Source organism: Engystomops pustulosus, chromosome 1, assembly GCF_040894005.1.
Source record: "Engystomops pustulosus chromosome 1, aEngPut4.maternal, whole genome shotgun sequence".
In the NCBI taxonomy this organism is placed as follows: domain Eukaryota; kingdom Metazoa; phylum Chordata; class Amphibia; order Anura; family Leptodactylidae; genus Engystomops; species Engystomops pustulosus.
The window spans coordinates 273,172,830-273,198,640 of record NC_092411.1 but is presented as its reverse complement, the minus strand read 5'-3'; the positions used below and the strand labels follow the sequence as shown (position 1 = coordinate 273,198,640).

Below are 25,811 nucleotides of genomic sequence, written 5' to 3'. Positions count from 1 at the left end.
AGTTTTTTTTTTAAATTTTGGGGAACAAAAATGGGCAGTGTTTTCTGGAAAGTAGGACACGATGGTAATGTGCATGCGGCGCTGGGTGACACTGGAGATAGTTATATCACAGTGGAAAGACTCCCTTTAAATTAGCATGGGCACCACACGCAGATCTCAGACCTTCCAATTTTTCTACAAATTTCACAACATCAAGAACGAAAGAAATTCACGGACACAAGAGATGCAAAGCAAAAATTCATTTTTTTATTTCTTAAAGGACAATTTGCCTTCTATTGCTGAGGGGGGGGGGGGGGGGGGTGACCTCTTCCTGTGGAATTGATCGTTTCTTTACAAATTCCCTGTCTAAAGTTCAAGTGCTCAGATACATTCTTTTTATGAACAGTAGAAAAAAAAAAAAATAACCAAAATGTAATAATGACCTACAAGGCATGTAACTACCTGCAGTCATAAACGCAAGTCACCATTGCTTTGTTCAAGGAAAGGGGGGGAAAAAAATTACCCAATTGTAGCAAATTTTGGGGTATTTTTTTTTTTTTGTTCCCTCGTTAACCTTTAAGGTCACCAAAACATTTTGATCAACGTCTTTACAGACGGGAAATAAAAAGCAAAAACAAAAAAGTGTACATGTAGTTTTGTAACCGCTTACTATACAAAAAAAAAAGAAATTTGCGGTTAGTTTTGGTATTTTGGACCAAGTGTCTCAAGTCTTTTATTCCTGTAGAACTTTAAGCTCTTTTTTTCATCAAATATAGAACATATACCTGCACCAGAATCACGGCAGACAGTTGTAAGTTACACAATGCCCTTCTGAAAAAAAACTCATTTCAAAATAGAGATGCATTTTTTTTTTTTTTTAAATTTTCCAGAACTGTAAAAGCCATAGAAATGCAAAAAAAATATCTTTTTTTTATTATTTTGAATTTATTATTTTTTTCTTTTTTTTTTTTTTAATAAACGTTTCCTTGAAACTCCTCCGCTGTCTTCTCTCTGACGTGTAGCAGCCTAGTATGTGCGACGGTCGCAAAAGTAAACAAATTGTACTCACTGAGACGAACACACCCCGCAAAAAGTGAGGTTTTATAATTACAAAACTATCTCAAAATAGTAGTCCTTTCCCCTCCCTCTCTGTATTTTCTGAGCAAAAAAATATATTTAGGCACTCACTGTCAGCACTTGTGGGTACAATCTTCCCTCCCCCCCTCTGTATAGGAAACCTGTTGAGTACATCCACATCTATTTAGCTTTGTACGTATAGCCCCACATACTAGGCAGCACCGCGAATACAGCCGGGTGGAAACAACTTTTTTTTTGATGCTCAGTCTTTATCTTGTCCATTTCGTTAACTAAACAGCTAACTAGGCCGCAACTCTTTCCACTGGGCTCCTCGAAGGAGAACAATGGCAACAGAAGGCACTCTTCTACCGGGGAGGACACTTTATCCTACAAAGGCAATGAGAATCAGTTGTTCTCGATTAGATCCAGATCCAAATCCTCGCAACCTCTACGATATTCGGTGTCCTCGGTACTCTCACAGTCACTTAGGTCTTCTTCGCTTTCGCTCACGGCCGCCTCTCTTGAGCAATTGATGAGGCAGGATCCTCCGTCTGAGGTCTCCTTGACGGGGCTTGAGCCGGGAGTGATGATATTCATATGGTCATTGGAATCGCAAGGTGAGGAGACAATGGTCTTGAGGTGGGGATCTTCTTCATCTTCATAGTCCAAAGAGCAGAGACTTTTAGAAGTCTGTGAAGGCGAAAGAAGGAAACATTAATACAAAATGCTTCGAAAACACCAAAAGTATATCAAGAGTCATAAAGAATCTCTCCAAATCCAACAACTAATGCACATAAATTTTTTCTCGGGGACCACGACTCAACCATGACTTCTAGTTTCGGCACCCAACATGCTAAACGAGCTATCTACTGTAAGACAATTACCTGGGACCACCCAACTATTCGGTATCAAGTTACCAGCAGGTATAGGGGTGTGTAACTTCAGTAGAATAAACCACCAATTCACCACACAAAGCCCACCAAAGCAAAAGCTGTCACCACCAAAAATCACTGTCCGATTATGTTCTATGCCCTACCCACTAGCTCTGACAGAAGGGCATTTCAGGTTGGGGGTTGTTATCCTCACATGCGGCCAGTAGCTGTTATTGCCATTTCAGCCTAAATTAGCTTATAACGTTTTACATTGAAGACAGTCTTAATTAATTCCCAAATTATTTCTAACCGGCTTCTATTTCATGTGCTGCCAGATCTGCTGAAACGGTGGAGCTTTTCAAAGGGATTATGTAAAGCGTAGAAGAAAAATCATTTGCCGGCCAACACGGTACATAAAACCGGATTTAGTATTTGCACAAGTGCTCTTGGACTTAAGAGGGGTTCGAGCAATTTTTTAAAAATTGAATACAGTGATTAAGATTTAGCACACTGCTCCCTTGTAGCCCCCCCCCCCCTTGGCCTCTTCAGTCAGATTATTAAAGTTAATATAACATACAGCAATTTCCTTGTTCACGTATATATATATATATATCTTGTATATATGACAGAATCGTAGAAAAATAGTCTTCAGCTCAAAGGTGACTTAGGCCAGGATTTCAATGTTCCGTAATTCCTTCTAAATTTGGAAAAAACTTCAAAAACTTTCTTCAAACTCTGATGCCTGACTGGTCTAGATTTAGGTTTAATAAATATTGTACTGTACAGTAATGGTCATACTTGAAAGTGACTTATGTATGGCAAGGAGCCTAACCACAATGTAGTTCTCACAAGATGGTCAAAAAAAATCAGGATCATAAACAGTCCCATAAAGAGAAGCGGTAATCTCTCACAATGGTCCACAGAAGAAACATAGAACATCCTCTATGAAAATATCCAACAACTTCATATGTGACTCTTCCATTACAGTTACTTGTCAACATCGAGCCATGTATGGACAATGTTGTCTCCTCAGATTGTATGAACTTGCTTTTGTGGGTCAGCCAAAAGTAGACAAGTTAAAGTGTGTAATCCACCCTCGGCTAGAAACACTAAGTACAAGGTCTGACAACGCTATCTCTCTACCTGTTCCATCCTGACCGATGCGGTTAACAGGTGGAAAGCCACATTGGCAGTGAACCACTTTATTTTTAACATCCAAACATTGGAACAAATCCTTCTAAATATTAAATCTAAACAAGACGGGCAAGCACCAACAAGAACGCTGCATAACTAACTCAAAGTGAAGCAGGCCAAACCAAAGAGACAAAGGCAATATGTACTGGGAAACAAACAGCTTAAGTGGCGCAGTCTTCTTCTCAAGTACTTGGATAAATCAGTCTCCCATACATGGTGAGATATGGTTCTAGGACCAAAGACTTGATTGATTTTTCTGGTTATTTATGCTCCTCCTTCCCCTCTCACAGCATGCAGTCTCAGCACAGAAATCACTCCAGCTCCATCCAATACATTCTATTTACAGTAGATCTGTGGACCGAATCAGATTTTTCTGACTTTTTAAACTGTTAAAGGAGAACATGTTGGCATTGTAATGGAAACTACCTGGTGAAGGTAAGTGCATTATATTTTGATGCAAATTTCAAGTCTCTTCAAGCATAATGAGGTAAAGCCCAAAAGTTAATATGACCAGGTTTAGAGCCAGACTAGGTTCTCTTGGCCACAGGTTCCATCTCAAAAAGAGACCCTAGTAGCCATCAAATTAAGTTGTCTTGTGATGGACCTCATGGGTCTAGTAATAGTTAGAGCCTTGGCCCACAAGGGATGCTTCAGTACTCATTTCAACACTGCAAAATTAGGATGTCCATAAAAAAGGCAGATCATACAACTAATACTGCACCAAGTATCAATTTCACAACCATAGAATAATGTAAGCCGTGACCTCGAGACCTACTGGGCGTGGTAGCATTGTCTCTGGTTATTTTTTGCTTTATAAGCGACTGTCTATCAACACCACCAGCTTTGTTTTACTGTGTATTTCTTATATCCATTTTCTTCAGGTCCCAAGTCACATGAAACTTCCTGACGCTTGAGAGAACCCATTCTTTACAGACAATAAGATGATATACTTTTTGTCTACGAATAAGGCCGGTAGACTGCATTCAAAATAAACACAGTCTGTAGCAGGTCTACAGAAGACAAGAGATCCCAGGACACCATTCAACAGAAGGGGTGCTGCACAGTCTCTAGTGAGACTACAAGCCGAGGCATGACACAGTCTGAAGACCTGCAGGCATGTAATTGCCATATTACTCTTCGACAGCCAAACAGCACTATCAATAGGCCGGGATTACATTCTTCATTGTGACAGCAAATTACAAGTGCATCTACTGTTGGCTGTTTGGTGGAATGTCTAGGTTAAAGTGCAAGTCAGAGAAGATAAATTAGATTTGTTATATTTTTGCAAAGCCAGCTGTTGTGACTTCTCAAAAGGAAATGACTCTCTTCTGGAAAGAGCTGTGCACAAAGGCCTACCATGTACACATACATCAACTGCTCGAGTATGAAGGTATGAAAGGTCTGAAAAAAATTGCTACAATTTGGAAGGGTCCCCTGGCTAGTGTTTATTTACCTAAAAGGCCACCATAGAAGAAATTAAAGGAAACATGTGAGCTCCTAGGTCACATGTAACCTAAACATATGGTCTTGTAGGCGACCACGTCTCTCATGAGAAAATTGGCGGCCTTCTTGAGAAAATCGGTGAACTTAATTTTTTTATAAAAGCAGATGAACGTTTCAGTGCACCATCTATCTGGCCATGTGGGCTGGTGCACCCTTGCTTGCCTATTTTTACCAATTACACTATGATTGACAACGCCCTGCTCGTCATGAAATTGAGCAATATCAGTTGCACTGCATCTCCTATCCAAAGCGCTCCGAAATGGTAAAGAAGAAGGCATGTGCTCATGATACTGGGAACTTCACCCATGATGCTATATGTTTAGTTTATGTATGACTTGTGAGCTCAGAGGCTCTTTCTAGGCATTACGCAGTGTCTTGTCTTGGAGAAGTCTTCAGACACCAGAGACTCTTCAATATGGTGAAGTGATGGGCAGCTTGATCAGAGGCTCTCCTACATATAAAAAAAAATTTTTCCCCCCTTGAATTAAAATACTTTATAAGGAACCAGGCACAAGGCATGCAAGCAAAGTTGCTGAGGCTTCGAGCTCAATACCCAAGAGGAAGGATATGAGATGATGTCTTCAACATCGAGTCACAGTTCTGCAAAAGTCTAGGGAATATGGAGGCACTACAAAAAGATTTATCATCATTTATTATAAACAAATAATATTAAGAATTAAATTCTGGAAAAGCTATGTATAAAACACTTTAGTAAGGGAGGACACAATCGGTACATCCTGGGTAAACTTTCGATGGTCTAAGAAACCTAAGACACTGGCCATCTTCCGACCACAAACACACCAACTATAATACCACCTCCAATAAACCAACACATTCGTATCTATAAACTATTGAACGTTAAAAAATAAATTATAATATTTAATACAAAATCTTAAAGGAATCCTGTATCTCATCCCATAAAGAATAATTATTTCCCCCTTTTCAACTACGTGATGTGACCCAATTGTTGGCGAGCCGTCGGCAACATTTCATGTTAATGATTAAATTAAATTACCAGAAAGGAGAGAGAGAGAAAGAAGCTCATTCTGGGTTCATCAAGTCTGAATGTATTGTCTGGAAAAAAAACCTGAAGCCTACACATACAAAAACCTCCAGATGGAAGTAGTCCAATCTTCCCGGCACACAAAAAAAAACTTCTATGAAACTAGGAAAAAAAAAAAAGCAGAGGCATCTAATGAGACGTGCTTTCTTGTGCAAACCCCACGAAGCTCTCACCCCGGAGGCTTTCATTTGCTGAGAATACATAGAAGTACAGAGCACAGAGCCTCACTTCATTAAATGCCATTTTGGGCCTAATTTCACATTGTGATCTCCTCCTCTGCCGTTTCTAAAGGCTACAGAGCAGCAGATGCTCGACGTGGATGCCACCTCCAGAAGCGGTTTCATTCAATGTTCCCGAAAAGAAAGGAGACTTCGAGCTTTCATTCAGAGCTAAGTACCCCCAGTGTGTTTGTTCCTGTCAGAGCACAAAGTGCTGGCTTGTCTACAGATCACTTTTGATTCCTGATTATCATCTTCGAGACTGGTCCTTAGTGCTATCGGTTTTCGGGTTGTTTCCAAAGCCTGCTGGAATTTGAACTCTAAATGGGTATCCTCCTAGGCAACAATAGATAAAAAGAAGGCCTTTGACTGTTCATGCGTTGCTGAATAGAATGAGCCCAGGCCCATCCTAGATGAGCCCTGTCAAGCACAGCACACTCCTCATTTCGGCATGTCCTTGTCGAAAAATAGTCACTTATTCAACATGGACAGTGTCTACTTGGCCATTCAAAAAAAAATATAAAAAGGTGGGGGGGGGGGAGAATTCCTCAGGTTGTTCAGAAACCCAATGGTGAATGGCTAAGCTTTCAAAACTACTTAATAGCAGCAGGGGCCCCTCGTACTTTGAGCCCTGGAGGGATTTATGGCTGCATTCTCTATGAAAAGAATTGAAAATAAACATTAACACTTAGACCCACGCTCTGTATAGTTATTGGCACATGCCATCTGTGTTCCCGTTTTACGGGCTTTGTCTTAGGAGGCGGGAACAACCCAATCTATCCCCCCTCCCTTTACAGATATTACCGGCCATACAATAGTATACATCTCAATGCTTATCAAAAAGATTGGTAGCCCTGTTGGACATAGTATTGAGCTGTCCAAGAGACAAAATAATTTCCTCTGGGTCGAGACCACTGGAAAAACATTACTCAATTTATTTTTTTAAGAACTGCGAAAATTCATCAATCTACATTTTTGAAACGTGGGAAAGCCAATACTGAAACTGATCTTCAGCAAATACAAATCACTGGTATTTTTTTTTATAAAAGAAGAAAACCGCAGAAGATAAGAAGAGTCCACATCTATGGGCTTGGCCATGTGGACAACCGTTGTATATTTTTCAACCTCAAGCTACATAAAGCAAAATTTCTGAAAAAAAATTCTGTGGTCTGTGACTTACAAGCATCTTCCAAGATAAAGGGTTGGTAGGGAAGGTATATAAAATCAATGGAGAAACTCTGGGCAGAATGGAGGGACCTAATGTATTGTGGAATTTTGTCTTCTGGATGTAGAGTCACCATTAGAGGAATCGAAAAACCCCAAATTCATTGCGAACCATTGCTCGATCAAAAAATTGGACATCAATCGGGTCATCATTCTACGGGCTAAAAAAAAAATTATAGTCTGCAAAGGTTTCTTATTGGTGAAAAAAAAAATTAAAACAAAAATTATGCATTCAAAAGTAAAGAAAAAATTCCATTGAGTGACACTTTCCCTCCCCCCCCCCCTTTGGAAGGGAACACGCCAAGTTTCCCCCTCATTAAACCCATAGATATTTTGTAACAAGCACATTCTGTCATGCCACACCACTTTTCTATAGGGGATGTGACAAGTGCCGGCAGCTGCTAGATCAGGCACTTTGCTGCACAAGAGATGAGATGAAAGGACAGCTGCCGTCCAGGGATGGGGCGCTGCCGCCGCTGCCGAAGTTCGCCAAATTAACTCTTCAAACTTTGCATTGATATTCTGCTCTTGGCGGGAGACCCAACATTGGTGGCCTCCGCAGTGTGACAAGAGGGCGATGAATGAGGCGGCGGCAGATCTTTTCAGTCCCGCTCACTTTGAATACTTGCATACTAATTAAAAAAAAAAAAACACACACACACAAAGCAAACAATGCAAAAATCGGAAAGGGGTGAATGATAATTGGCAGAAGATGTATTTCTCCTAGACGTGATGAAAAGTTTTATATCGCAGTTTCAAGGAAAAAGTTCAAAAGTTTATTCTAGTTCCAAACAAAAAAATGTCAGCACTAACTGTGCCAGAAATTCTTGTTGCTCCGTCACCGAGAGTCGTGAGAGCCAGATATTGCTCTGACCTCTTCTATATGAAGTAGCTACGGATACAATTTACTGAGCACATTTAGAAGTTATAAAGTCATCAACCTGTCGTAGAAATGCACAGCACTAACTAGTTCTACTCTCACATTTTCATACACATTTGTATATAATAAAAAGGTGCAATGCCTCGTGAGAAAGCCGCCACTTCTCCCGACATATTTGTAAAACTTGTATTACACGTCAGCAAAAGTTCAAGATCAACTATTCTAGTGTTGTACTGGTTCTCTTCTTTTCCTTCATTTTTAAAATTGAAAACTGCGTGTTACTATTCTTACGGTAAAAGGGGTGTGTCTCCAGTCTGAAAACTGCGTGTTACTATTCTTACGGTAAAAGGTGTGTGTCTCCAGTCTGAAAACTGTGTGTTACTATTCTTATGGTAAAAGGGGTGTGTCTTAATAATAATAATTCCTTTATTAGGACACAGATTACACAGCGCTGCACAGAGTTTGCAAAATCAGTCCCTGCCCCCAATGGGGCCCACAATCTAATCAACCTACCAGTATGTTTTTGGAGTGTGGGAGGAAACCGGAGGAACCCCAATGGTCTGACAACTGGGTGTTGCTATTCTTATGGTAAAAGGGTTGTGTCGCCACAATCTGACACTGAAAGCAAAGCATAACTTGATGGCTCTATATAAAGATTATTATAATGGCGCTGATCGGACAGTGTCAGACCAGGACCACCTCCGATGACCAATCAGTGTAGACGCCGACACAACCATTTTATAAGGCAAACAGCAACACCTAGTTGGCAATTTATGAATAAATCTGGATGAGGAATAACAGAAGAGCAGCAAAGGGCAGATTTTTTGGATTAGATTTTGTTTATGGAGGCAGAACAAGTATTCACTAAAATCGAATTAGGACTGATGAACGTTGCAGTCAAATCTCAACACTTGCTTTTCAGGAATGGGACCAGGAAAATACAAGTCCAAAATTCAGACATGACGAATTTTCATGGTCTCGAAGTAAGCCAAACCGTTATGAGCTAAATTCTTTGCTGGGAAATGCCGAAACCTGGAAGACCCTATTATTTAGGAGGAGATGTAACTATACAAAGTGGTCATTGAACCCGCCCATACAGTTGGCAAGGCTGACCAGGTGACATTTTGATGTTTTTTCTATATATGCAAAAACTCTGCTGAATGCCAGAGGAGATATAAAGTCTGTGAGATTGTGCTGCATACAGCAGGATCACATCTAGGCCGTAATCACACTCGCTTCCTGTAACTTAACTCGTCCAGGCCTCATAAAGCGATATGCAGATAACACGTGTGACAGGCAGTACTGGACGAGCTTAGCACAGCTGCCTCTTAAAACATTTACTGCTTACCCTAAATGAGCACAATCGGCATTTTTTATTTTCCTAAGGATTCAGGGAACCTATAATAAAACATTATGTTTATATTTCCCCTACGCTACGTGTTACAAGTCCGCCACCAACGCATCCCTCTAAATTGAGCTCCGGGTAATAAAAAACACAGGGCGCCCTGTCAATATAATACTCAGCACGGAGGTGTTCCTGTCAGGACGTCTTGTTTTGGTCACTGTTATGGCAACGGGTTTTCCTTCCAAGGTCTCCAGCGAGAGATCCTGTGACTGACATCTTGGTCATTAATGCGTGTTATTACTATAGCGTTTCTGTTTAGTCATGATAAATTAAATAGAAGGCTGTCAAGGCTGTGAAACCGGAGCAGAAAGTTCTAGTGGAGGGAGCTGGGGCGGCATCCATCTGCTAAGACAGCGACACATTCTCATCTTCCCTGTGTCTTACAGCCATGACCAGAACTTCCAAAGAAGGGGCATCAATTAGCTTCGAGGAGGAAAGACAATACCCACCTACATCGCTGGCTCCTATGTTACGTCTGTACAGGTACTCGGAATATAAGATACTTGTTAGAAGACACTTCTAGAAAAAAAATAAAGGAATGGCTTCTACAATAAGCTAGATCCTACAACCCCTTAGTATATGGCCAGGAGGTCCAGGACCTCGTATTGCCATTTCTTAGTCTCCCTTTGAGGCTTGAGAAATGAAAAAGAATTATTTTGTTGGCCCCGCCCTTGAGGAACTGGGTTCAAGCTAAGATGTATCACCAGTATTTAAAAGGCATTCTATTACCCCCAACGATTGATAAAGATAATTGTGGGTGGAGCTGGTGAAGGTACCCTAGTTCAGGGTTGGGTGATTTATGTTTTTTTTTTCATTTACGAGAAGACTACTCTTTATTTTAACCTTGATTTTTCCTCTGTTTGCCCCCCCCATTTATCTAGGTTCTAGGTTTTGCTGCATATTATATCTTAATACCCCAGCTGTATGTATCCTAACCCTTATCTCTCTATGCCCTCATCCATCCAAGTGCCTACGGAAATCATGTTGCGTAGTAGTCCAACCTTGCCAAAAAGGGCTTTTCACTCTACAGGAAGTTTAACTGGTGTTTTTTTTTTAGATGCCAACATCCATCCTGTTTTTTGACATCAGAAATGGGCCACATGTGGCAATTTTTTCTAATCTCACTCAATGGACCTACCTCCATATGCAACAGTCCAGCATATGGCAACCTGGGCCAACATATGGCTACTCAGCTTTTGCACTATAACTGCCTGCAGGCTGTGCACCCCACGTCCAGCTGCAGAGCCCCGCTATACGAGAATACGACATGCTGTGCATTATGCAGGAGGCCCTGCTCTTGTCAACTTGAAACCCTTCGTACAATTATCGGAGGAGGGGTTAATTTTCTTTACACTTGTCATTAGCTAAATCCATGCGTGTCTCCCGTTGTCGGCCCATTCAGAGGGAAGTGACAGACACATACTAAACTTAGAACCTTTCTCCAAACACAAGGGGAGGGGGACTGGAAGTCCATGTTTCCAGCTCAGATACAATACAATTGCAGACGGCAGACTGTGGATGTCGGAGATCAGGAAACGAGGGGTGAGGCGTCTGTCCATGCCAACAAAATGTCAACACTGTCCGTTGCGTTTAACGCTTTCCTATAGAAAATTCATATTATAACAAAACAAACACCTGCAATATCGAAAACAGACAATAAGGCCTTGAACCTCGTCAGCTATGTGGAGAATGTTGCCCTATTGCTCTCCTAGGTGCCATTTAAGGAAATTCCTAGAGATTTAATCAAGTGGATTGAAATAGCGTTGCCGATTACGTGGGGTAACTTGGCACTGAACCGCACACATCGTACTGAAAAGCTGTCTAGACTAAAATCTACCATGATTAATGAACTTGGCAAAAGCTACAAAGGTGGCAAACATTGAACATAGATCTAATATAAACTACGCTCAGCCCTTCACCTTACCGCTTCAAAGAGAGCAGCGAGTGTGGGATATCAATGCTGCTTAAGGTTTATTGCTTAAAAGGGGTTTCCTCCAAAAAGTCTGAAATCCTGCATATCCCACAGGGGGTTGAGGCAGTCAAAAACTTCACCAGGCTGTGGCTCACGATTTCTGCTTTGCCGTCTCAGCAGGCCCCAGTGACGCGAAACGTGATGTCACCACCAACTGCTAAGGCCACCAATTCATCCAGTCCGGCCAGGAGTGCCAGAGAACAAGTGTCAACCAAACTTACAGGATTCCTGGAAACCTTCTTAATTCCATCCATAGTGGTTTAAGGAAAAATTGTGTAAAACTGAAAGTGCAAAATGGCCGTCACTTCTGCTCAACTCATTCCTGTGGCCATATAGAAAACCGGAGGAAACATCTCAACCAATAGGGAAATTTGTCTTTTGACGTTCTAGATTTTACTACATTTTTTATAAAATTTTTACTACCGTTTTGAAAAAAAAAAAAATAAAATAAAGAGCTTAGAAGCTTAAAAACTAAACTAAGACAACTACTCAGGACCAGGTTTTTAATTTTTGGGGTCAAAACTCTTTTTTGCGGAAACCCAGGATTCTCTTGACAATGGTTCAGACGTCAGATTTTACGACACTTCTAGAATGGGCTCATTGTTTGTGTTGGGCAGGCTGAAGCATGCAGAACAAAACTATGGAAAATCACAAGATTGCCTGAGCCAGCAAGCTCATTTGTTTATCGCAGTCAGAAATAGAGATACAAGGACGTGGTGGATGGGGGACACTTAACACTTTGGTAGTTGTAGTTGTCACTGAGAAATTCAAGATGCACCAAGAAAAGCTTTAAACAGCAGAAAAAAAGCAGCTTGGTTAAGCAAATCTTCAGCATGTGCTGGTTAGATATCCTGAAGAACTACTTTTAGTGCAAAAACTATAAAGACTCGTGTCTTTTAATGGGTTTCCAAAGAATTTAAGGGGGTTTTCTATCTTAACTTCTACAACTGAAAGAGGTTGTGTGAGCTCCAACTCCCAAAAAGCAGGGACAAAAATCAAGAATTTTGTGGATGCATGTACAGCTCACAGAAACGGGAGTCATACCGTTATGATGTCATGGGGTTGTTTGATGGAAGGTGGAATTCCAATAATTCTCCATAGAATTGACAACGACATACTAGTAAATTGTTGAGGTCTGTTGGAGCCTTACTCAAGTAACAGAAGGAATGACTGAGGGTAATAACTCCAATCTCTTCAGGATGGTTGACAACAAGGTCTCTGTTGTCTGACAGAAGATGGTGGCCAGCAGTGGAATTCTTTATCTCCAGGTTCAAGCATATGGGTTATCATAAATGGTCAAGACATGGTCACGAAGAATCAAATTTTTGAGGAAGTTCAAGATATATGAACTTGACCAGGGTAACTAGAATAAGGACCCCAGCACAGGAAAATCAAACTTGATGGTTTAACATAATGACCTCTGCCAATGTGGTTGCCCATGGTGTGGAATCTACCAGCCTAAAAAGCCCATCAATGAGCTACTCACATTCTACACAAAATTTAGACTCAACAATCCAGACTCAAAAGTAGAACTTGAATTTATTCACTACATGCCTACAATGTTGCCCTAATTCAACTTATAGCTTGACAACTAGCCTCGAGTCATATGGACTTCACACAAGATCCATCTAAGGTAGGTTCAGGTTGAGGTCTCTTTAGACCTGAACCTTTCTTAGATGGATCTTGTGTGAAGTCCCTTTGTCTTGAGGCCAGTTGTCTCGAGGCTAGTTGGGTAGCTATAAATTGTATTAGGCGTGCTAGATGAAGGGGCAACATTTCGAATCGAGGAATTTCCAGTTAGTGAACCAAAGATTTATTCTGTTTTGCTCTTTATGTAAAGAACAGGAAGAGTATGGCGCTATAAATCAGAGATTATATAATGAACAGAGAGGAAGCTGGCCGCTAACACATCTGACTCACATTTTAGATATTTTTACAAAACCTGTCAAGTTTCCAAAACGGAGAACGATTCTGCTTTCCTAGCACAAACTTTCCCCTAATATGAAACGTGGGCATTTTACACACTGCACCTGGTTCTACCGTGACAAAGCCCGACCAGGCCTACTACTCTTTCAGTGTAGAGACGCTTAAAGGCCAAGAGGCAGAGTCATGTTACACTTGTCTGTGTACTCAAGACGAGCTCTGCAGTTACCGGGCCAGATGAATTTTGCGTATGGTGGGTTCTCAGTATAAGGACGATCTGCAATGTCTTGGAGGTCAGGGGAGTGGAAGGATGAGGGCATGCCAGAAAATACTCTGGACATAGTTCTGATATTTCACTGGGAGAGGGAGAACATAAACAGTTATGTTTGGATTACAAACACATGTTAACCCTGTGCACAGCAAAGCATCGTCACTACTATTCTCCTTCGACTTAATACATTATATTATGAGGAATCGGCGTAACTTGAGGTGGTGCAAAGGGTGCGGATGTAACCGGGCCCAAGAGGCTTAGGTTGAACCATAAGGTGTCCCTTTCCCATATGAGAAGACTAGCAATATAAACCATACACTCTTGGGTCCATCAGCACCACTGCTACCAGGGCAACTTAAGTGACTACCATTACCAACCTGACAGATAACATGTCCCTCCCACCTTACGCCTATTTTTATATCTTTTACAATAGGAGTCAAGGTTCAACATACACCACTGACCGCCTACACTACGAGTTACGTGGAGGCCTTTTCCAGGGGAAATTGATTGAAGACAACTCCCAAAGTATACATCAGTCAAAACGAAACCCGAGTTGTGAACACAGCCTTATATGGACTTAACTCCACTAAAGGTAGCAGTATAGTCAATAAAAACGTATACCTGCACTACAGCAAAACCTCATAAATCCCGTAGGGTCAGCTGTCGGAAAATGAGATAAGTTATTTAAAGGTAAAAAGTAGTTTATCGTTGTAAAGTGGTATAATAACAGGGCAATAATCTGAAAGGTCAAAGGAAACCATTGGCGGAAACCTGCAATCTGGTGCCCTAGATCTCTACTTACTAGTAAAGGTGTGTGTGTGTGTACTGATCAAAGGGGAAGCCAGAGATTAAAACGCAGCAGCTGCTTCAATGAATTAAGACGCGGCAGGTGTGTTCACGTACAACTTTTAACCCTTCGCTGCAAGGTAATCGGGTACTTCAGCCTTTATCGGTTGTGTAAGCCTAATTTGTGAAAAACCCTTTAAAAGTATTGAATGGTTATCCTAGCATAATGCAAATATCACCTATTAATTAGTTCTAAATGTTAGGAGAAAGGGGGAAAAAACCTGGATTGACATAATGGGGAACCCTCAAATTCTGCAAGATCGGGCCTAAGATTCCTTAGAGTGGTGGTCAAGCAAGTACCCCGATCTACATCAGTTAATAGGTGATAATTGAAGAAGCTAACCTTCTGTTTGGAGGGGGATAAAAATAGTTGCTGGATCTATGATAAAGTAGGAGAAACAACCATTTTTATTTGGCAATTTTCCAAATTTTTTGTGAAAGTGCACTGCGAATTCTTATAAATGTATCCATATTCCTTGAAGTTCCGGTGTAATGAGAGAGACGGTGTCTGCTTTAAGTATTGCTTCACACAAGAAAGGACTCTCCACACATCTGCAGAAAATTATCAACAATGTGCAGATGATTCAACATTGTGCAACGCTAAACAGCTCTGTATTAAGAATTCCATAACCATGTACAGCCCCTTCCGTACTCTATTCCGAAATGGCGTTGAACAAGTCTCCTGCAAGAACAGACCCCCTTACCTTATGTAGCTTGATTAAGCCATGAAAAACTTAAACTTCTCACCCCGGTAAAGACAGTGTTTGGACTGTCCTCGTCTTTACAAAAATACCACTACAAGGACTGTCTCTGTACTATAAACACAGACATTTGCTCTGTGAAAGCAGAAAAAGGAAATCTCACATGTTATGGGTCACGGACGTTGCAGCATTTCCTCCATGAAATCTAAACATTGAGCTGATGCATGCAGAGAAGAATTAGGTAATGCTACAAAAAAAAAGTCCAACAGATCATCTGCCAAAAAAAAAAACAGTTTTTACAGGACTTTACAGGTAAGCTTTGTATTAGCAAACTGCTTCCCCTACTGTGGCCTTCTCGTTGGGGAACCCTCTGAACGATCAACGTTGAGTGGCCTACTCACTGAAAAGGTAATAATATGTAAGAGCCTAGGAAGAGCCATGCATAATTTGTGCACCAGTGTCCTACAAAAATGTAGCTAGAGGAATCTCTAAAATATTGACAAAAAGGAAAAACATGTTCCAATAATTGTAGTGTTACTTACTTAATCACAAACTAGGAGTGAACAAAGTGGGAGATTTACCTGCACCGGTGTTTACAAATCTCTATGTTCCACTTAGGCCTCTTAATGTATTTGGCCACCGGGCAAAACTACGACCTGGACTAGTTTTGTGTAAAAACCTGCAAAAGTAATTTTTCAAGTTTTTAAAATGTATGCAGGCACGGGGCAAGAACATCCGGTGCCCACCCACTCAACCGGCAGCTACGCTCCCTTATGTCCCCTCCACAAACATGGCATGTAGGCAGCGTAGTTGCTATTATATTAGCAAATCAAGAATTTTTGATTGTATCAGCATTTCTACGCCAAAAAATGGCATAGAAGCATTGATAAATCTCCCTCATAGTCCTAAATATTAATACCAAAACAGCTATATGGTGCACAACCGGTCAATCAACAAGATGACCAACGGCAGCTAATGTTGTGGTCATGGTGAATATTTATAAAGGGTCCTGATGTAAAAAGTTAAAGGGGTTATCCGGGTTTAAACATTTTTTTTATGGCCGGGCTCCCTGGACTTACCTCCTCCGGCGCCGCCGATGTCCCTTCGATCCGTGCCCCTGTTTGTTTACAGGGGCACGGAAGCCGCGCACAGGGAGCTTCCGGTCCGCGATGTGGACGGCTCCTCCCATCCGTCCCTATCTCTCAGCGTTGTAAGCGCTGGGAGATGGTGCGCATGGGAGCATCCGGCCGGAAGCTCCCTGTGCGCCGGTGTAATGAAACCGGCGCACCGAGAAGACGGGCCCGCGGCGCGAGACATCGGCAGCACCGGAGGAGGTAAGTACATGTTTATTGTGTTTAAATAGCCCTCCCCAGCCCGGCCAGAAGAAATTTTTTAAACCCGGATAACCCCTTTAAGCGCAAACAAGATCCAGAAGGCTCTGACAATGTAGGTGGATATGGTCAGTGTTGGATGCATTCAACCACCGGAAAGTTTGTTCCAACAAGCTATCAAACCTAGAATAACTGGAGTGAGTTTAATTCAGTGATGCTAGATTTGGTGTAGTAAATCCCAAAAGTACACGGAACTTGTTTGTCGAACCGAACTTGCTTTTCGCTTTTGGGCAACGGGCTGAGCATGTACATATCCGGAACAACACTACGAAGTACAAGGTGATTACTTGTGCAGACTGAAACAATCAAACATAAAGTCTCTCGGCTGAGAGCCCTTCTGAGTGCAGAATACTATGACTTATTGTAGGTTAGCCGCTTTTTGTTAGAAACAGTCCCTTCAAAATATTACATATCTTTTTTCTCTTTGCTGGGAACCTAACACGGACTTCCATAGCAACCCATTACTATTTGTTATACACTGGTGTTTTGCAAATCAGAAAAAAAGAGGAAGTAAGGTTTAGTGGTTAGGGAGTCTGCAAGCCGGAGAGTTTACAGTCAGATGAATAGCCCTTGGATGTAGATCTACATTCCCTTAGAGGGCGTCTGAAAATAAACACACTGTGGTAATGGAGTTGAGTTTCACAATGCACGTTATTGGGGTGGATGGTGCAAGCCGATACAGGAGTTACGAGTTGGCACCGATTGTCATTGGTAGTGGCCGGGGCTCATTTTTAAATCACAGAAAGTTCAGCTGGTCCCACAATTGGGCAAAACTACAGACAGGGATTATCGGCACTGGATATGTTGGTAACTATGAGGGGTGTGGTATATATATATAGATCTACAAGGCAAATATTGACTACGCCTTGAAGTAGGAGCCACTAGTCTCATATAAAGTCCAAAGCCTCTTACAATGTTGTCATGATTTACAGTAAACCATCAGCTAAGATAACGACTGCACATGATGCCAAGTGAAAGTCCACAGTCCTAGGGTTGGACTTTACAAGAAAAATTATATAATGCCATTGTAGCCAGTCGCAAAGGAATATAGTAACAGGAGTCAATGGTGGAAACCACTACAAGACGACTGGTGGACATTTACTTCCTCTATCCCTGAAGGTCAAACCTCACCATGATATGGGAACGACCTCTTAATAATGAAGGGCAGTGATGGTGCGGAGCATGGTCAGATCTAGTAAAGGCAATGACTAAATTTAGGAGATTGGAAGACAAAGTCCTCACTAATTACTAGAATGAGGCTTCAAGAACCTCACTAGGTGAGGCGATATTGGCCAAAATAAGTTAAAGTGCTCTTAGGTCACCCTGAATAACAAAATGTAGTTTTTCCTTAGGCTATACTACATATTTTTCAAAAGGTATGCATACTTATGTATTGTTTTGTTTGTCAAACACTTAACTATCCAGGAACTCTACCGAGATACACCGGAGGGTCATGTCAAGTGTGGCACCACAATTAGTAATGCAAAATGTCACATGTATGGGTCACATGTTCAAAGGTTTTGCTTTTGATCAGCTTTGACACTTCAAAGTCTACCCAGAACCAAGAAGACCTTAGTGACCCGACTGTCAACACCATGACGTAAGGAAAAAAAGGATGCAACGTCTTAACATTGATGGCTAACGGAGACGCCCAACACTACTAGACTCAAAGGTAAAGCCCAAATTTTGAGAATTTAGAATTTAATCGTAGTCCACTATGTCCGAGTTTTAGTATTTTTCATTTGTGTCCCCTATCCGTTTCTACAACAAAGCCTTTCATGTAGTAGAAGGTCTAAAAGAAAACCTAAGGCCAAACATAACTGGAGAGGCCTTACTCAAGACAATATTGTACATGTCTATGAGTCAGAGGATAAATTATATGGTTGACTGACTTGTCGGTACAGTTACATTATCTTCCTTTTAATTGGGCCACTCCAAATTTAAAGGGATCGGCCACAAAATAAAAATTCCTGAGAAGAAATTAATTTGCTTCCAGCCTCCAGGGATTCATTTAGCAATAATAAAAAAATATCAAGGTGATGCATCTGCTGCTGAGCACAGCTGATAGACATGTCACACTAGCATTTTAACCCAAGAGTAGCTATTACAAGCCGCTGTCATATGTACAAGACCACAATGATGTTGTCATCCTGAAAGTCAGCTTTGGGGAGCTCGGTACGGAAATGAGTCAACGGCCTCTGAATAGAGAAGAACTTTAGCTAGGTCTCTGCCTCTATAGGTCTTCTACAGCAGAAGAGCTGTGTTCAGCAGGAAACGGCACTTCATTTCGAAATGATTTCTGTGATTGATCTCTGGGTATTAAAAGCCACCATATGGCGTGCAGTAGTGGAAAATTTTTATATAATCTTCCTACAGATTTATTACCATGAAGAGTAAACAGAAGAAAGGAACTTGAGTCATCCTGTCATTAAAAGCTCAACACGTTATAGCGGAAAATTGGGTAGGAACCAATATGGCCGACCCAATGGCCACCAAACCAAGTTGTAATACTGGGCGTTACCAATCCTCTGGTCATTGGTCATGCTTTTATACATTGCATTTCCAGCAGAAATAACTCGGATAGCTTGCATCTAAATTTTTTAAATTTTTCATCTTCTATATCCACCACTTTATGAAACATTTATTTCCGAGTAGGTGTCTATATTCATCCGACACAGGGTCAAGGAACTTTTTACAATTCTATAAAGTACATGGTGATCTCTTTTTATAGCAAAGTTCACACATAGCTGTTAAATAAATATGGTGGATAAAGGTAAAGTGACATTTTAGAAGGTGGGCACCAACTCAGAATCCCGGAACGAAGAGTCTCCGACAAATATATAGTAACAACTACAAATCCACTATATGTTGACGAAGAAAATTAATCCTGATCGGACAGATCCAAGGCATCAGCGGATTATGAATCCATAAAATAGATTGCCTTTGTTTAAAAATTGATTCCAAATTGAGTCTCAATATTTATATATAAGGCCTAACGGCATGGTCATGCTGCCGAGTTTCTATCCCAATAATCATACATAAAGCGCTAAGGAATTTGATGGCGCTATAGAAATAATTATTACATAGCATTTTAGTTTCCTAGTTCCTAGTTTTCCATGTGCCAGACTTCAATATGATGAAGTAGCCCACAACTCTTCTACCTACTCCCTACTGTTTCCCACCGGTACCTCTCGACTCTGTCCCAGTTGTCAACTATATCAGGACCGTTCGAAGAGGTAGTAACTCAGGGGTCTCCTTGGAGCAATGTCTATGCCCTCCCTATAAAGGGTGATAAACAGGGAGGCAATCTGGACAACAAAGATCCAAAATGTCTCAATCTGATCCGGTTAACCCTTTCACGACCCGTGACGTAATAGCACGTCACGGGTCGGCCGCGGGTGCATGGAGAGGGCTCACGCGCTGAGCCCTCTCCATAGCCGGTAAGTCTTTGCTGCATATTGCAGCAAAGGCTTACCGGTAACACCCGCGATCGGTGCTAGCACCGATCGCGGGTGTTTTCACCTCGATCGCCGCCGGCAATGCTGCCGGCGGCTTCAAAAGCATGGCGGCGCGTGGGCGCCGCCATCTTTTCGAGGATCGCCGCTCCCCGTGACGTCATCGGGGAGCGGCGATCCGTCGCCATGGTAACCTCGGGTCTCGCGAAGACCCGAGGCTACTTCTGGTTAACCCATGCATTACAATGTGCTATCAGCACATTGTAATGTATGAGGAGTAAAATCCCCATATACTGCCATACTGTAGTATGGCAGTATATGATAGGATCGTGCAGACCCCCTAGGGTTAAAGTACCCTAGGGAGTCTGAAAAGTACTAAAAAAATAAATAAAAAAAAGTAAAAAAAAAAAAAATTATAATAAAAAACCCTAAAAACTCAAATCACCCCCCCTTTCCCTAGAACTGATATAAATATAAATAAACAGTAAAAATCATAAACACATTAGGTATCGCCGCGTCCGAAAATGCCCGATCTATCAAAATATGATAACGGTTTTTCACTGCGTTTAATCCCGTAACGGAAAATCGCGCCCAAATTCGAAAATGGCACTTTTTTTGTCATTTAAAAAAATTAAAAAATTCTATAAAAAGTGATCACAAGGTCGTACAGTCCTAAAATTGATAACATTGTAAACGTCATCAAAATCCGCAAAAAACGACACCACCCACAGCTCAGTACACCAAAGTATAAAAAAGTTATTAGTGCCAGAAGATGGCAAAATCCCAAAAACATTTTTTGTACAGGAGGTTTTAATTTTTTTAAATGTATGAAAACATTATAAAACCTATACAAATTTGGTATCCCCGTAATCGTACCGACCCAAAGAATAAAGTAGACATGTCATTTGGGGCGCACAGTGAAATCCGTAAGATCCAAGCCCACAAGAAGGCGGCACAAATGCGTTTTTTTACCAATTTCACTGCATTTGGAATTTTTTTCCCGCTTCCTAGTACACGGCATGGAATATTCAATACCATCTCCATGAAGTGCAATTTGTTACGCAGAAAATAAGCCGTCACACAGCTCTGTACATGGAAAAATAAAAAAGTTATGGATTTTTGATCATGGGGAGTAAAAAATGAAAATGAAAAAACAAAAAAGGGCCAGGTCCTGAAAGGGTTAAACAACACAGTGAGTCAACAACCTGAAGAGCGCAATATCTGTGCTTCAATTCAAGGAGTGATGTGAGTATTATTGGGTAAAATGTTTTTACCATAGAGGAAAGTTTGATGGATGTTAACATCTACTGTGACAGGAAGCGCTCATAAAACCGGCTATGAGCAGCTCTCCTCTGATCGTTAAAACTCAATGATGTGAGAGCAAGAATGAGATGTGCTACAAAAAAAAAAAAAGTACAGGGCATTCACTCTTCCCGTGTACAGAGATTACAAGTTCTCAGGTTCTGCAATACAGTTGTGAACATCAGAACAGCGAAACGTGAACTGTCTGTGCCTGAAAGAAGATTCATGCATCAGCTACCACTCTGAAGGAGCCAATTTACAAAAAAATAAAAAAGTAGCAAAAAGAAAAAAGTAGCTCTTTGCAGAGTGAAGCTTTTCTAGCCTTCGGGACTCTGCCAGAACTGTTGGATAATGGGACAAATCCCACAGCGACTCCACATTTTCCGGCAAGGTCAAACAGCTGTCTAAAAAATTAGCTGAAGTCTTTAGCTTAACCATTAGCTGGAAAGTATGAAGGTCTTTCATTCACAGGGTCGTGTTTGTCTCTTTCGGGCTGAAACCCGATCCGCACCTTGGCTGACATTTCGCTGGAGATACAGGTGGCAAGTACCAACTGCAAAAAACCCTCACATTTTCCTACACAAAGTATAATTTTACTCTCGTAAGCAAATCAGTGATGAACTCAATAGCAACGATTAACCCCCCCCCCCCCCCCATTCATCAAGTTCCCTAAAAAATTCCAGAACAGTCATTCAATACAACTAATGAGAGGGTCTGTCAGTGTTTACTTACGGAGGGAAAGAAACTCGTCATTAAAATGGCTTCTGTGTAGTATAAACAGTGCCACACCTGTCCATGGTTTTATTCTGGTACTGCAGCTTAATACCAGACCCTGGTAGTTAATTTTTTGGATTGTTAAACGTTCTAAATTGGCCTTCAAAAAAATTTTTGGGTCTTACTTTACTGGACTAAAAAAAATTCTAAACTAATGGATGCCATTGCTAAAGGACTTTGCCATGGCATTGCTACTCTTTGGAGATTATGGTTAAGCCAATGCTGATCCAAGCAGTGACGGTTATGGGTAATCCCCGTTCTCGAAAACTTTCCAGGCTGCAAATAGTTTATTGCCCCCAGCTGGCACAGCTATATAAAATTTATTCCATGAAGTAAAACCAAAATTTGGCCATAAGTTTCCCAGGAAATCTACATCTTGCTTCAGCCTCGGAGACTTTTTGACCTTTTTCAGATACTATAACTGTCATGGGAAAGCTGACGAGTGAGGACTACCGCCAGCTTCCTGACTTAGAAAGCATATCACTCACTATCCCAGAACTGACAGAGGGACTCCATGCTGCTATTAAAAGGGGCACTGAGTGAAGAGCATGCTGCCCCTCATACACTTGCTATGCCCAGTGATGGGTACATCATGTTATTACTATGCAAGCCACGGCCAACTGAGGAAGTCAAGTAGTAACATCTGGGCTATGTGGCCCACTTTGGACATTTACAGGGTTATTGATGGCCACATTGACAGCATAAGAGTCATCACTGTTAAGCTCTACCCTACTTTATGAATCAAAAACACAGTTGGGTGGTGTCTGAATGACCACCTTTTGAGGACATATCCATAAAGCAGGAGAGGAAGTTCTGCCAATGATACAGCAAACTTACGAAACTTGTTTTGGGTTCCTCGAGAGAAGCCTTAAAGGACTGAACATAAACCAAGGGGCCCAAGAGACACCACACAAAGATGGCAAATGACCATGAAGCTATCAGCAGTGGATCTGCTGTCTAAGTGATCACCGCTCAATGTTTTAGTATTAAACACCAAGTAGTTTTGTGTGGCAACAAGTGAAATATAGTAAAATACACATAGAGGTCAAGTTCAGACATGTTCAGTGCTGGGAATCTCAGAACTTTGACCACATGGGAGAGAACATTCATACCAAATAGGATGAAGCGTGGAGACTCGAGGGTGAACTATGCAAGTCTCTGGCACTCAACTCTACTGCAGGAGAAAGGGACTTTCCCATTTTAACACTATTTTCAGCCTGTAACTCACTGAAAGTAAATCCAAGCAGTAGGGAAATGGATTTATTCTCCAGTCTTGTGAGGACAACGTTATGAGCTCATGACAGAAGTTTCCACTTATACCCGCAACTGTTGACGGTAAGAACAGGTTTCCAGGGGATGGCTGATCACGAAGCATCACAAATCATAAATTGCTACCTTCGTTCTGTATATACATCACAGTGATGAGTAATTAGAGGGGCTTTATTCACATGAGGACATAATCAACTCAAGTGCACTTGGATATAGTTGTAGACCGTGACCCGTAGGTACTCATAGCCTTGGATCTGCTAAATGCCAGATCATCTCACAGCTATTTCATTCTTGCCCTAACACATTTGAACCTTCGAACAGCAGAAACTGCGTTTATTTTCAATGTAGAGTAAGGAGATATACCTCTGTATACAGATTTTATCAAACTAATGGTCAGCCATGGAAAAATTCAAAATGGCCGTTCCCCAAGAGATGCTGAGAATCAAGATGCTCACACACACGTGAGAAGTGGCCAGGTCTTGCCAAAATTATAAGATACTATTCTCTTGTGCGTATGCCGGCAATAGCCTATGAGGGCAGAGACTCATGTCTCATATTTTTCAAGAGGTAAGCCAATACTAGATGGGTCTGTATGAGGATATCGGGAAGGGGGGTATAACAAATGTGTATGGGAGGGTCTTTCCATAATTGATATTTCCATTTTTGCAGCAGGTCTGTAATCTGTTTCAGTAGAAGGGTGGACCTTCTACGGAAATCATAACATATTATTTGGTTGAATAGCACTTAAGACAGCGTTGACTTGTGTATCCGTCTCTAGCTTGCTTTCATTTCCTGAACTGAGGGTTATGAATGGCAATGCTTCCCATCTTCCCACAGCTACTCCTTAAACTACAAGATAAAAATGGTGAAGAAAAGAAAGTTCCATAACACCGGAGTCATATCTTCCAACATGGTCGGAAGAAAGGGATTGGCTCCGAGTATCCCACCGTACGTCATTTCCAGACAGGACATAGATATATACTGAGAGGTTCTGATAAAAGATGGGTGGTGTCGTATTTGTATAAATGGGCTAAGATACCTGGAAAATAGTGAATTTTTTATTCCCATATCGTATGGCTACATAAAACTTGCCCGAACAAGATATCTGGCTGGGTCTTTCAGATGAGAAGCACTTACCCTTGTCATCTTAAAGAAATCTATAGATGGTCGATTCCACCGAACGTCTTCGTCACGTCTGCGTTTTAGTCGGGTTTTCCTCTCGTTTAACACGCAAGGCTGGGAACGGCACCTGAGCAATCCCTGGCGCCTTTTCAGCTCAGGGGTAGAGGTTGGAGTGCTATTTGCTGAAGGCAATATATCTCCTGGTTCTGTGATGTGCTCCTGAGACAGAGAAAGACGCCTTCTTGGGTCAAAGTCGCAAGAACCTCCCGAGTTCCAGCGTACACTTGAATTTGTGCTTCCTTCGCTATTGTCCACAAAGCCACTGCTGGCAGAAGAAGGCCTTGGGACAGGAGATGTGTTACAGGTAGGGACTGTGAATATGTTGTTGTTTAGAGATGGGGTATTCTGAGGCAGGCTGATGCTTGTGCTTCTCTGTAAGGTGGCACTGCCGTGACTATTACAGCGCTGTAAAGTGGCACTGCCACCACTGTTGCATCGTCTCTTTGACACGGGAGTCCAGACTTTGGAATTGCCCGGTTTCCAGGGGGACCGACAGCGAGACAGTTCATCTGGCTCAGACAATGACCTGCAGTGTCTTTTTGTAGGGGGAGCCAGAGGCTGGCCAAGGCTGTCATTGAGGTTAAGTTTGTTTATCAAGGCCAACGCCTGATTTGTGGATTCGTTCTGCCATTGAAGATTAAAACTGCCGGGAGTGCTAGTGCTAAAGGGGCACATAGGGAAAGAGAAAAACGTATTCTTGTTCAGTTCCGCCCGGACTGGACATCCTCTGTCAATCACCTTCCAGCGACTGTGCTCTGTTGAACAAGAGAGATAGAAAAAAAGGGAAGGGGGGGAAAAAAAAGAAAAAGAAAGAAAAAAAGATTAAAACAATAGTCTCATTCCACAGACAAATCTTACATAAAATAAAGCCTGGAGCTCACAGGTGACGGCACTAAGACTCTGGTTTATTTTTAGAGGTGAGAAACAGCAGAGCAGACGGATAACACTCAGCACAATAAAAAGAAAAAAAAGCACAAGAGGCTGAAAAAAGGGGAATTCTCAAAAGAATAGAACTTTTTCCCCATACAACTTTTGTGGCTAGGATAAACCATCCGCAATACCCCATGTAGATATCTCCATCAGATGGTTAGAGACGAATGTCGACCTGCTAAGCAGACCCTGCCCCCACAGAGGAAGACCGAGCGGACCATGAACCCTCACCCCCCCCACATAGGGAGACTGACTCCCCCCCCCTGCACCCACAGAGGGAGACTGACTGGACCCCCCCTGCACCCACAGAGGGAGACTGACTGGACCCCCCCCTACACCCACAGAGGGAGACTGACTGGACCGCCCTCCTGCACCCACAG

The 25,811-nt window shown here is 41.8% G+C and overlaps 1 protein-coding gene across 2 annotated transcripts in view; it reads right to left on the bottom strand.

Moving 5' to 3' along the window:
• Positions 1-224: 224 nt before the first annotated feature.
• FAM53A (family with sequence similarity 53 member A) overlaps positions 225-25,811 on the bottom strand; it is a 52,913-nt gene continuing 27,326 nt past the window's right edge. For both annotated transcript variants that reach the window (XM_072126227.1, XM_072126228.1), the window contains exons 4-5: positions 24,457-25,256; positions 225-1,746 (exon numbers count right to left, since the gene is read on the bottom strand). In XM_072126227.1, the coding sequence (XP_071982328.1) occupies positions 1,462-1,746; positions 24,457-25,256 (1,085 nt within the window). In that variant the 3' untranslated portion in view covers positions 225-1,461. The remainder of the gene's footprint in view (positions 1,747-24,456; positions 25,257-25,811) is intronic.